The sequence below is a fragment of the Anolis sagrei genome, chromosome 5 (genome assembly GCF_037176765.1).
Source record: "Anolis sagrei isolate rAnoSag1 chromosome 5, rAnoSag1.mat, whole genome shotgun sequence".
Taxonomy (NCBI): domain Eukaryota; kingdom Metazoa; phylum Chordata; class Lepidosauria; order Squamata; family Dactyloidae; genus Anolis; species Anolis sagrei.
Window position 1 is genome coordinate 19,755,381 of NC_090025.1, and position 13,079 is coordinate 19,768,459.

At 39.0% G+C, this 13,079-nt stretch overlaps 1 protein-coding gene across 1 annotated transcript; it reads right to left on the bottom strand.

Annotated features, from left to right (window-relative positions):
* Window positions 1-1,165: 1,165 nt before the first annotated feature.
* LOC132775498 (17-beta-hydroxysteroid dehydrogenase 13-like) lies at window positions 1,166-11,598 on the bottom strand. The gene is made up of 7 exons (XM_060776221.2): window positions 11,269-11,598; window positions 7,840-7,947; window positions 7,518-7,649; window positions 6,773-6,879; window positions 5,180-5,317; window positions 3,844-3,960; window positions 1,166-1,504 (listed from the first exon to the last, which is right to left on the bottom strand). The coding sequence occupies exons 1-7, from the start codon at window positions 11,512-11,514 to the stop codon at window positions 1,432-1,434; spliced, it is 921 nt and encodes a 306-aa protein (XP_060632204.2). The 5' UTR covers window positions 11,515-11,598; the 3' UTR covers window positions 1,166-1,431.
* Window positions 11,599-13,079: the final 1,481 nt, after the last annotated feature.

Below are 13,079 nucleotides of genomic sequence, written 5' to 3' on the forward strand. Positions count from 1 at the left end.
GGAGCTAGGTGTGAATGTTTCAACTGACCACCTTCATTAGCATTTGAAGGCCTGGCTGAGCCTGGGAAAACAGAAAGGAAGAGACCATGAAAATGAACAAAATCTGGCTACCAGTATTAAAAAACTCTAAAATTACAACAGCAAAACAGCAGAGAGGAAACAACCAGGCACATCTTAACACCTCTCAACAAAAGATTTTCCCAGGCTCGGCCCTATAGCCTGAAAAAACGCACAAGAACCTAGTGATTCCAGCCATGAAAGCCTTCAACAAGACATTTGGTTGTTTATCAGTTGAGAAGATTCTACTCATACGGGTTTTTTGGCTCTTCTCTAAAAGGCTATGATCTCTAAAAGGTCATGCTTTTCTAAAACATGACTTCCAATCTTCTCTTCAATGACTCTGTGGCAATATATACAGAACATGTCACCTCGACTCTCTAACAAATTACATGCTACAATTCTTCTGATAGTCAACAGATATTAATTCTCAAAATCCACAATTTTTAATCATTTTTCTTTCTTATTAGCAGGTTAGAATAACCTGCTTTATATATATATATATAATGTAATGTAATGTTCATTTGTGGGATTAACAGAACTCAAAAACCACTGAACGAATTGACACCAAATTTGGACACAAGGCACCTAACAACCCAATGTATGTCCTTCACTCAAAAAATTGATTTTGTCGTTTGGGAGTTGTAGTTGCTGGGATTTATAGTTCACCTACAATCAAACAGCATTCTCAGTCCCACCAATGATGGAATTGAACCAAACTTGGCACACAGTTCTCCCATGACCAACAGAAAATACTGGAAGGGTTTGGTGGGAAGTGTCCTTTGGTTCTGGAGTTGTAGTTCATCTATTTCCAGAGAGCGCTGTGGACTCAAACAATGATGGATCTGCACCAAATTCTACACGAATACTCAATATGCCCAAATGTGAACACTGGTGGAGTTTGGGGAAAATAGAATCTTGACATTTTGGAGCTGTAGTTGCTGGGATTTATAGTTCACCTACAATCACAGAGCATTCTGAACCCCACCAATGATAGAATTGGGCCAAACCTCCCACACAGAACCCCCATGTGGGTCACAGCAACGTGTGGCAGGGGACAGCTAGTGTTGTGTGTGTGTGTGTGTGTGTGTATATCACAATGTTTTTTTTGTTTCATCTAACTAAAAACCATATCTGCTAAGTCATTTAGTTTCAACAACCTTTTTTTCTCCTGTAGAAATCTTTAAATTCTTCCCATTGTGTCCATATAACACTCTCTATTTTAATACAGAAGCAGCAAACTCTTGTGAGATGGTAATTTTGTTCCCTGAAAAAATTGTAACTTAGAAATAAGAATGAATTTGTTCATAGAAAGAAAAGGAGAAAAACATATATGTTATGTCAACTAATGTGTGGAATTAACTGGTATTTTGTTCATTGTAACAGCTTATAATAGTTGTTCTTTTCAGTATCCACAAGAGCCTTGCAAGCACGTTCCGGCAGAAACCTAGAAGAAATAATTTTAAAAATTATAATGTAATGAATGGTATTTCTAGAGGAGTATTTAAAATCAGATAACATTAATGCAAATCTAAATATAGAAAATCCTGTATTTATTTATTTATTTATTTATAGTATTTATACCCCACCCTTCTCACCCCGAAGGGGACTCAGAGCAGCTTACAGAACACTCATACAGCAAACATTCAATGCAATGAACAAGGTAAAATTCTACTACAATTGTTATATGGAGTGGAAATGTTTTCCTCTGATCGATGTCCTTAAGGGCACCTTAATTACCTCCCCGCTAAATGCGGTACCTATTTTATCTACTTGCATTTCTGCTTTTGATCTGCTAAGTGGGCAGGTGAGCTGGAACTAACGGCGGATGCTCGCCCAAGTCTGGGCTCGAACTGCTGACTTTTAGATCAGTAGAATTTTTCTGCAGAATAGCAGTTTAGTCTGACCCTTTCTTGAGTTGCTTCCACACCACGACCAATTAATATTACTGGAGGGTTGCTTTCCCACAACCATTTGAAAGTGGCATTAAAGCAGTGGTTCTATGTGGCATTTGATAAAGTGCTATATTATCTGGTAATGACTTTCACCATACCCAGGACTGTTTTATAATGTTTATTTACAAGTAGGTTCTGTTCAGCAACTGTCCCCTGTAATATTAATTAACAGCTTCTCCTTTTTTTGTTTCTCCCTTCCATTGATTATGTTCAACATGTTTAAGCAATTTGTTGGCCAGCCAGGTTATTGTTCTTTTGATGTCAATTGATTTTAATGTTTTTACTGATTTGTTGTCATTGATGGTATTTTACTGTGTCTGTTTTAATTTGTAATCCTTGGGCTTGTCCTTTTGAAAGCTGCCCCGAGTCCCTTCTGGGAGATGGAGGTGGGGTATAAAAATAAAGTTATTATATTATTATAAGCATTACTGATGTAATGTATTTAAAGTGTAATTATTCAGTTCTTCTTCCCTTTTTTGGGGAGGAGAGTGCCACAGTTGGAGTCTAATTGACTTTTCCTCTCATTATTTTTATTATTTCTCTTATAACACAATAACATTATTTTGCCATTAAATAAACCAATGAGAAGAAGTAATTTAAATATGCATTGTGTGGGAAAAATTCCGCAATGTGTAAGATACAATGACTGACTAATGTCAAACAATAAGTAATACCTTGCTAGTTTGAACAAAAAACTACTATTTACAAAAGAGAAAGGATCTAATTAAAGTCACAATAGCTCTGAAACCCTCCAAAGCTATTGTGACTTTAATTATAACCTTTTTTTCTTTTGCCAGGTTGTACAAAGCGGCCTGGGGCAAAACATTCAGTTATGCATCTAGACACCTTCATATCTGCTGATTTAATTCTAACAGAAATTGTGGATTGGAAACATATTGGGTTGTTGTAGGTTTTTCCGGGCTATATGGCCATGTTCTAGAGGCATTTTCTCCTGACGTTTCACCTGCATCTATAGCACCTCAATTCATGGGTGATACCAGATGAGAGACTCCCCCCTGGGCACTCAGAAGACTGGGCGACTTGGAAGGCACTGAACAGATTGCGCTCTGGCACCACGAGATGCAGAGCCAATCTTAAGAAATGGGGCTACAGGGTGGAATCCTCGGCATGCGAGTGCGGAGAAGAACAAACCACTGACCACCTGCTGCAATGCACCCTGAGCCCTGCCACATGCACGATGGAGGACCTTCTTGTGGCAACCCCAGAGGCACTCCAAGTGGCCAGATACTGGTCAAAGGACATTTAACCAAATACCAAATTTACAAAATCTGTGTGGTTTTTCTTTCTTTCTTTCTTTTTCTTTTTCTTTTTAAACTCTGTGTTTGTTTTGCTCTGTTAGAATTGTAACACAATGGTTGCTGATGACACGATAAATAAATACCTGCATCTATGGCAAGCATCCTCAGAGGTAGTGAGGTCTGTTGGAAGTCTGTTGGAAGTTTTCCTACTTCCAACAGACCTCACTACCTCTGAGGATGCTTGCCATAGATGCAGGCGAAACATCAGGAGAAAATGCCTCTAGAACATGGCCATATAGCCAAGAAAAACCTACAACAACCCAGTGATTCCAGCCATGAAAGCCTTCAACAATACATTGGAAACACATTGTTTGTTTTTGGCTCCTGTTTGAAGGAATCTAGAAATTCAACCTTTGCAGAATGAGTAGAGGCTGCAGTATTATGCACCCTTCTTTGACATGATGGGTTAGACTCTCGCTAATAATGTCTAGTAATTAATTTGTATCAGTAATATTAATGCTGAGCTTAAAATCAAATAAACATAACTTTGATTTTCTATGGTGCATACTTACTTTGAAGAAACTACAATGATCTTTGCCCAAGGTGGAGAGAAAACGATTTTCTGATTTGTAAGTATTCCTTCCATCAAATCTTTGGCCGCGTCCTCAACCTTTAACACAGGAACCATTCTGAAGACATATAGAGGAGAAATGAATATTGTGCCTTATTCAGAAACTTCAGCCATCTATTACTATGAATGTAATGCACGGTCAGCTCACACAAATATTGCTTTGGCATTGGATATCATAGAGATTCAAGTCAATCTGTAATGTTACAGTAAGTTATGACTAGTTCCAAAAGACAGGGGAATGTATTAACTTTACACTTTGATTGTAACATAATAAAGGATAATTCCAAACCTAGTATAATGTAGTTGTAACAGTGTTTGCTTTTTTCTTAAGAAATGTTTCATAATTAAAAAAATTACTACTTTGGATACTTTTGGTAAAAAGAAGCTAAAAAATAACATTTTTGTAAAAGTACAAGATGACTATCCCTTGTCCGAAATACTTGGGAACAGAAAAGTTTTGGATATCAGATTATTATTTTTTTTAAAAAAATTGGAATATTTGCATATACATAATGAAATATTTTTGAGAGGAGACCCAAGTTTAAACATGAAATTATTTTGCATTTCATATACACTTTGTATATGCACAGCCTGAGGATAACTTTATGTGAGTAAAATAAAAGTAAAGGTTTCCTCTGACATTAAGTCTACTCATGTCCAAATCTGGGGGATGGTGCTCACCTACATTTCTACGCTGAAGAGCTGGCATAGACGCCTCCAAGATCATGTGGCCGGCATGACTGCATGGAGCACCGTTACCTTCCTACCAAAGTAGTACCTATTGATCTGCTCCCATTTGCTTCTTTTTGAACTGCTAGGTTGGCAAAGCTGGGTCTAACAGCGAGAGCTCATCCCGCTCCCTGGATTTGAACCACCAACCTTTTGGTCAGCAAGTTCAGCATCTCAGCAGTTTAATGTACAATACTTTAAAATAATGTTTGCATACATTGAACCATCAGAAAGCCAAGGTTTCACCATCTCATCTATCCATGTAGTCAATTTTGAATTTTGGAATATTCCAGATTTTGGATTTTCAAATAAGAGATACTCAACTTGTACCTAGTGATAATAATATATAATATAATATAATATAATATAATATAATATAATATAATATAATATAATATAAAATATAATATAATATAATACAATGACATAATAGCGGGGGACACTTAAAACTGTAGCTCCAAGAAATTTCTTTGGTCACAGAACCTCATAATAGTAAAAAGAAAAAAGAACAAGCACATGCGAAATTTACCAATTCACCTCTTACTTACAGTGTTTTGTTCATCTTTGTAAATCCAGTATTGATAATAGAGGGACACACGCATGTCATCTGGATCCCATCTTTTCCCAAAAAACGTAGCTCTTCTTTCAGACTCTCGTGGAATCCAACGGCTGCAAACTTGCTTGAACTGAAAAAAAATTATATCCATTACTCCCAAGAGAAATGTTACTGCAGAACCCTCAGTCCAGACTATCTTTTGTCCCTTTGCACCCTTTACCCCCAATTCCCACCTCCTTCTGTCTAGGCTCCTTCCACTCTTCACACTCCCCACTCACCCTCAAGTTTATTCCAATCCTTAATTACTGCAGAAGGAGCAGTTCTAGATGAAAATGTCAGATTTTAGCCACATACATATACCCACACACAGAGACAGTGAAACTGAGAGGGAGACATATGTATGAGCTCAGGGATCAGACCCAATAGTGCAGCAACTGGAGAATTATCAGAACGCACAATAGTTCAGCTATTGTATTCCTGGCGGTTGCTGTTGTTGTTTGCTTTCAAGAAGTTTCTGACTTACGGGAACCCTAAGGATGAGATCCTCTGGAACTGATTTGCCCAAGGTCAACCAATGGGCTTCTATGACTAAATGGAAAATTGAATCCTGGTCTCTACAGTTGTTGGCCAGTGCTCAAACCACCATACCAGGCTGGCTCTCTTCCATATGGTGTGTGTGTGTGGGTAAGTGTGTGTGGTTAAAATCTGCCATTTTCATCTAGAATAGTGGTTCTCAACCTGTGGGTCTCCAGATGTATTGGCCTACAACTCCCAAAAATCCCAGCCAGTTTACCAGCTGTTAGGATTTCTGGGAGTTGAAGGCCAAAACATCTGGAGACCCACAAGTTGAGAACTACTGATCTAGAAAATCTTATGAAATCCATTACTGCAATTCAGTGTAGAGTTAGGAGATCCTAAATAAATCTAGAAGTAATTGACCACCCAAAAACAGAAAAATATCTAGAATTATTTGATGGGGGTCTGAGTCTAATCAATGGTTGAATCTTTGATCTTATATTTGCCATTTCTGTCTATGTTCCCCATTGCTCCTCTAGACATTGCTGTCCCCATCATGATAAAAAAAAGAAGTATTCTTAAGGTTTCCATGATCGAAAAAGCTTGGGAACCATGAGAGATCTACAGATTACTATTTTATGTACTTCACCAGATTACAAATCCCAGGATTCTGTAGGTCTGAGCCTTGTAGCTGTATCATTGAAATACACTCTTGAGATTCAAAAAAATGGGCTTTTCTTTCTTATCTGTGGCAATATGTCTTTGGGATCAGAAGTTACCTTGCTGGCTAAATGAGCAACTGACTTACAAGATCAGGATTTAGTATCTGAGGCTCTAGTTGCTTATCCTTATTCCAGGACTGATTCCAGGCTCTATTAATGTGGTGGATCTCAATGACAATTGGTAACTATCATATTTGTTAGGCAATGAATCAGCTCCAGGTTTTTATCCAAATTTAACTGAGATATCCAATGTTCTGAATCCTAGCTCTTCTGAAATGGAAGCCAATAGCTGTCACGGCTGAGTTTCACCATATTGTTAACAGAGAGAAAAATGACATGGTACGTACGTGTAAGTCACTGCGAATGGAAGACCAATATGTCCAGAAATGGAAGCAACCGTGACAATATGGCCATGATTATTTTTAATCATTGCTGGTAGAAATGCCTTGGTTGTCTTAAATACAGACAAAAACAAGAAGAACCAAGTCAGAAACCAGTATTCAAAACACTCGATCAAAAATATGCCAATTTTTATTTAGATCATGATACAAATGTTCAGTTTGCAAATGAAGGATATGACAGTGAGTGGCATGACCTGGAAGAAATGCGGACACTGGAATGTTTGCTACATTAAACTGGTTGGATACTTCAGAGTTTGGGGAAAATAGGGTTTTTTTCCTAGAATTCCCCATCTACTGGCCCTACTGATTGAAGGATTCTGGAAAATTTAATTTTTTAAAGTTACTTTTCCAAATGCTAAAGATACTATACTAATGTATTGCACGGGTTTGCATGCACCCAGCTACGTATCACTGGCTGTCAGCCTTCTAATCCCCTTGATATCTATTTTCCATTAAATAATCTGCAAAGTTTTCACTGTAATAATATGGAGATGCCATTAAATAGCAAGGTTATATCTTGTACACATGTACCAGTCTTCCACAATGCTGGATAGAGTTGGTAGGAGTTGTTGTCCAACATATCTTGAATTGAGAAAGTCTGATGCTTATCTTTGCTTAACATCTGTATTTATAAGGCTGCATTTATAGTTTTCATTTCCAAATTCAGACTTCAGGTATTAGTGACAGTTACCCAATAATGTGAAAGAACATTGACATCAAACATGTCTTGGATCTGCTCATCTTTGGTTGAAAGTAGTTTGGCTGCGGTTATCACTCCAACATTATTCACCAAGATGCTAACATCTCCAATATCTTTTTTCACCTATGGAATGGGATGAGAGGGAGAATACAAATTAGGGATGTTCATAAAGAAATTAAGTTATATTTGGACAACCCACAGCAAGCTGCAAAGAGGTGACAGAGCCCCTTCCTGTCCCCTCACAATGCTGCCTGAGGTCTGTCCCATCGACAGGCTTGGAAAAAAGCTTGTATTCATTCTACTGATATTTTACCTTGTCTGCAACTGTGTAGATTTCCTCCCTGTTCTTGCAGTTCACTGCAAATGCATGTACAATGGCACCCAACTTTCTGCATTCCTCAGCTGTCTCTTCCACACCTTGCTATGAAGAAAAAAAGCATAGAAACTATAATGTTGACATGTAGAGAAACATGCAAAGGTTTTGCACAGAAGCCACACTTTTCTGCTCATCACCACTGAAATTTTAAGCAGCCACATAGTGATAGAATGTAAATATTGGAATCTTGGTGATAGATGAGTTATCTTAAAGAGTCTAGCCAGATATAATGGTGACTGCTATAGCTTAGGTGGTGCTGGCTTTAAGAAATATCAATGCAAAGTCATTCTGTCTCCATAAGGCAATGTATATCTCCCACTCTGTAGAAAAAAAACTCAAGTCCACCCAGAAACTCTGCCTTGCTTCCTGGACCCTTGGAAACAAAGCTGGTTATTCTTTTCCATGTCACTCTGTCTACCTCATAGTGCTCACATAACATCTCTCTCCAAATGAGGTTTTATTTATTATTTATTGAGTTTATACCCCACCTTTCTATGAAAGTGAGATCCAAGATGGCTTATTTATCCTGCAGTGATATTTAGGTTACACTGAGAAGGATGTTGGATTGCATCCTCTGTAGATTATTGGGGAGGAGTTTACTCTGTTTAAAGATGTGAGATTATTCGACATTCCTGGCAAATACATAAAGATTCTCAGAAGCAAAAGAAAGTAGAAAATAGAAAGTCCTGGGAGAAGGCAATGGCAAAAAAGAGAAGCCAAGTTTTGGAGAGTTATTCGCAGCTGAAAACATAGAAGAATTAAACTGCTTGGGTGACTTTAATCTTTCTTAGAGATTGAGTGTTGCACATATCCAAGATTTTGGCAAATCTTCAAACAAATTTCTCTTTTTGAACTAATTCCAAAACAGGCTTTATCTGGATAGCAATGAGCAACTGCAATTGATGGGCTGGATGAGATTTGCCAAAGGCAAAACAATCATCTGCTGGCCCCTGATATTTTTAATGTGAATTTGACTCCTAGGTCCTTTAAATTCCTAAACTTGGTGTATCTATTAATGAATTAAGATCCCTATTTTCAGACTGGTAATTTTTTTAAAAAGGCAATTGCTAAAATCCTAGGATCTATAGACTAATTAGCTTTCTGAAGGCAGCTTCTAAACTGTACTTTGAACATATATTGCATAAATCAAGAGGCTTCGTGGAAGATATTATTCTTACCAATGAAGCAGATTTTTGTAGAGTTCAAAGTACAGCAGACTATTTATTCTTTGCCATTTGATTAAAATACACACAGACACAGAAACACACATTGGGATTTGCTAAATGTTAAAATAAACACAGACACAAACACAAGGATCGTTAAATATTTGTTTGTGTTTTTATAGGCATAACTTCGGCCTTGGATTCAGTAAACAGAGCCCACCCTTGGAAGAAGATAATCTAACACCGATAAAAGATTGTTTGGTTAATAGAAACCCTACCGTATATTCCAGTGTATAAGATGACTGGGCTTATAAGACGACCCCCACATTTTCCAGTTAAAATATAGATTTTGGGATATACTCACCATACAAGACTACCCCTCTTTCATAGCCAGCTTAATGTCAGGGGAAAACATTGACCTTACCTAGAGTGAGCCCAGGGCCAGGTCTAATGTCCTTTCTCCAACAGCAGTAACAATAATAGAATCCTAGTCAGTCTAACCCTAATTCCGCCAGGCAGAAACACATATCGGGATGATAGGTGGCCATCCTACTTTGCTTAATAACAACCATAATAATTGAATCCTAGAGTTGGAAGGGACCCTAAACTCCTTCTCCTCCTTCTCCTCGTGCCCAGAGCAGCCTCCTCTCTCGTCTCCTTCAGCACAGTGCTGCCAAGCCAGAAGCCTCTCCACTGTTTCCTCCACCGCCTTTGCTGCCTCCTCGACCACCACCTTTGCCACACCGCTGCGCTTCTTTGCAAAGCCCTGGCCATTGCCCGCCGCCTTCACGGAACAGCATTGCAACCGCCGCCAAGGCTTGCCTATTGCGGGAGCCACCAGGAATGCATGCCTGCCTGCCTCAAGCCCCACGAAGGCACAACAGGCAGTTCCACGCACTCCTCTTACCACCGACGGAGGAAAAGGAAAGCAAAGCAGGGTGCTTGTTAAATGGCATCCCAAGCGGGGAGAGGAGGAGGAGGGGAAAAACTGCACCCTGCAAACAAATGCATGTGCAGTCCTCCCGCAACCAAGCAAAGCACCCGCTGGAGCAGGACACCTGAAGCAGAGACCAAAGGGACCCGGCGATACCCAGCGTACAAGACAACTCCCTATTATGGAGATGATTTTCCTAGGTTCAAAACTCATCTTGTACTCCAGAATATACGGTACATTAAAATAATGTCACTAACATTGCGTGGGATTTGATGGACAAGTCACAGAAAATGATGGAGTCTCTCAAGGAATGTATGGAGATTTTGTCCTCCTTTATTTAATTTTTGTGTATGAACACTTTAATGCAAGAAATTATATTCACTTCTTTTTTCTTCTCACTCTTGAAGCAAGTAATGTTCTGATACATGTAGATGATTTAGTTCTATTTTTCCTTATCCAAATAGGCTGAATGTGTATATAACATATTTATGTTCAAGTTTTCATGCTAATAAGTACATTAATATCACTAGTCAAAAGCCAAGATACAGTCAGCCTCCATGTCAATGGATTTTGCATTCATGAATTCAACCATCCATGACTTGAAAATATAGAGCTACAAATTATCAAACTTATATTATCTAACACCCCAAAATAAACAGTGACTTTTTCAAATAGCTTGGGGCAACATAACATATTGGAGGGGTTTGTGGGAGGGAATGACCTGCCTACACAGGAGTTGTAGTTCACCCTGCATCTAGAGATATTACCAAACGTCCCAAAACAAGCAATGCCTTTCTCAAGTAACTCAGGCATTGCCGGGTCCCCAATCTAGTTAAAAAAATAATGTAGGGCACCCTTCCTTGTTAGACATTACAAACTGGTTTTTATGGTTCACAGTGCTAATTGCAAAAAAAGAATTAGGGAGAGAAAGGCAGCTGAATGTGTTTTGCTCTCATTCATTGAGAATTTTCAGAAATGTTTTAGCTTCTTTTGACAGGTGACCCAATTGAAATATCTTGCTCTCCATGGCACCGGCAAACATAAGGGGAGAAATTTACACCATTACTTCAAAGTGTAGTAACCAACAACTGAAAAGAGAACACCTTTTTCTAATTTAAAGACATAAGATTCTTTATCTTCTCCAGAAATAACATTATCCCCATTAAGAAATCACCCAACTATATGCATACAAAATGACAGCTATTTCCAACATACAGAACTAGTGCTGCTGATAATTCCATTAGAAGGAAAATAGTAACAACTACCAACCTTATTGATATCCCAAAGGACCAGCACACTTTGATGTTTGGCAAACTCATAAGCTGTTGCTCTACCGAGTCCATGTCCAGCACCAGTGATGAGAACAATTTCTCCAGAGATGGACTTCCTGTTCTTGGGAATGAAGAGTTTTACCAGAGCCTCCAAACATGAATAGATACATATGATGGCATTTTTGAGGAGCGTCAGTAGGACAGGTAATACTTTTCCTTCTTGAGGAATTCTACACTGAAACATTCTGTACTGCGACAGACTGTTATATGTTCTGGCAGCAGAAGCTTTTGACTTATTAGAGGGGCCCAAATGCCACTTATAACCTTCTGTGTGAAAACAATCGTATGCAATATCACAATAGGCAAAGGAGATGCAACTGCCCACATGGAGTGGGTGGTACTGTTGTTTTCAGCGTGAGAAAATTGTATAAGATAAAGGTATGCTGCAACACTTACAGGGCATTTATTAAAATGTACATGAGTCATATAAACAACAATGAAATGTAAGGATGCAGTGCATCCTCAGCATTAGCAAGAGAATAGATCATCAACACAAAGGAACAGCTTGACCCCATTTGTAAATGTGCTTTCCAAACAGGGTTACTAACACCTGCCAATCATTGAGAATCTCCAAGTGTGCTGTGTTTTAAACCCCAGCCATGAAATTAATGTCACTTATAGGTAGGCGTGAGGCCTACCTATAAGTGACCTATAACTTCATTAATAGGAAGCTCCCTAGCAAGGCCTTGGGTGCATTGATAGTGAAAAAATTATGCAGTTTGCCATAATGGCTCAATGCTATGGAATTCTGACAGTTGTAGTTCAGTTTATTTGTCGTGTCAGATCAACCAGTCAATTATATTACATTTCTAACAGAACAAAGCAAACAAACAGACAAAATACAACATTTGTGAGTTTGGTAGTTGATTAAATGTCCTTTGACCAGTATCTGGCCACTTAGCGTGCTTCTGGTGTTGCTGCAAGGAGGTCCTCCATTGTGCATGTGGCAGGGCTCAGGTTGCATTGCAGGTGGTCAGTGGTTTGCTCCTCTCCACATTTGCATATCGAGTATTCCACCTTGTAGCCCCATTTCTGAAGTTTGGCTCTGCATCTTGTGGTGCCAGAACGCAGTCTGTTCAGCGCCTTCCAAGTCGCCCAGTCCTCTGTGTGTCCAGGGGGAGTCTCTCATTTGGTATCAGCCATTGGTTGAGGTTCTGGGTTTGAGCCTGCCACTTTTGGACTCTCGCTTGCTGAGGTGTTCCAGCGAGTGTCTCTGTAGATCTTAGAAAACTTTCTAGATTCAAGTCGTTGACGTGCTGGCTGATACCCAAACAGAGGATGAGCTGGAGATGTCTCTGCCTTGGTCCTTTCACTATTGGCTGCTACTGCCCGGTGGATGTCAGGTGGTGCAATATTGGCTAAGCAGTGTAATTTCTCCAGTAGTGTAGGACGCAGACACCCCGTGATAATTCGGCATGTCTCATTAAGAGTTCAGTGAGGCGTGGGTACTCATTGAGAGAAAAATCTAAAGACTTGTATGAAAAGTCTAAAAGTAAAGAAAAGTCTAAAGACTCCATTGCATTGAGCTATGCCAGTTAAAGTAACGTCATTAACTCTACACTGTAGATGCACCCCTTGAGTAAGACTTCTTCTGAACCAACTTCGAAGTCCTCTAAGTGTAGTTGGTCTGTAACTCCTGGTATTTCTCACAATTGACTGTGCTGCCTTGGAATACTAAGAGTTGTAATTCAACAACATTTTGGAGGGGGCACATACTTATCACTTCTAGTTTAGTAAAAGAAAAAGGGC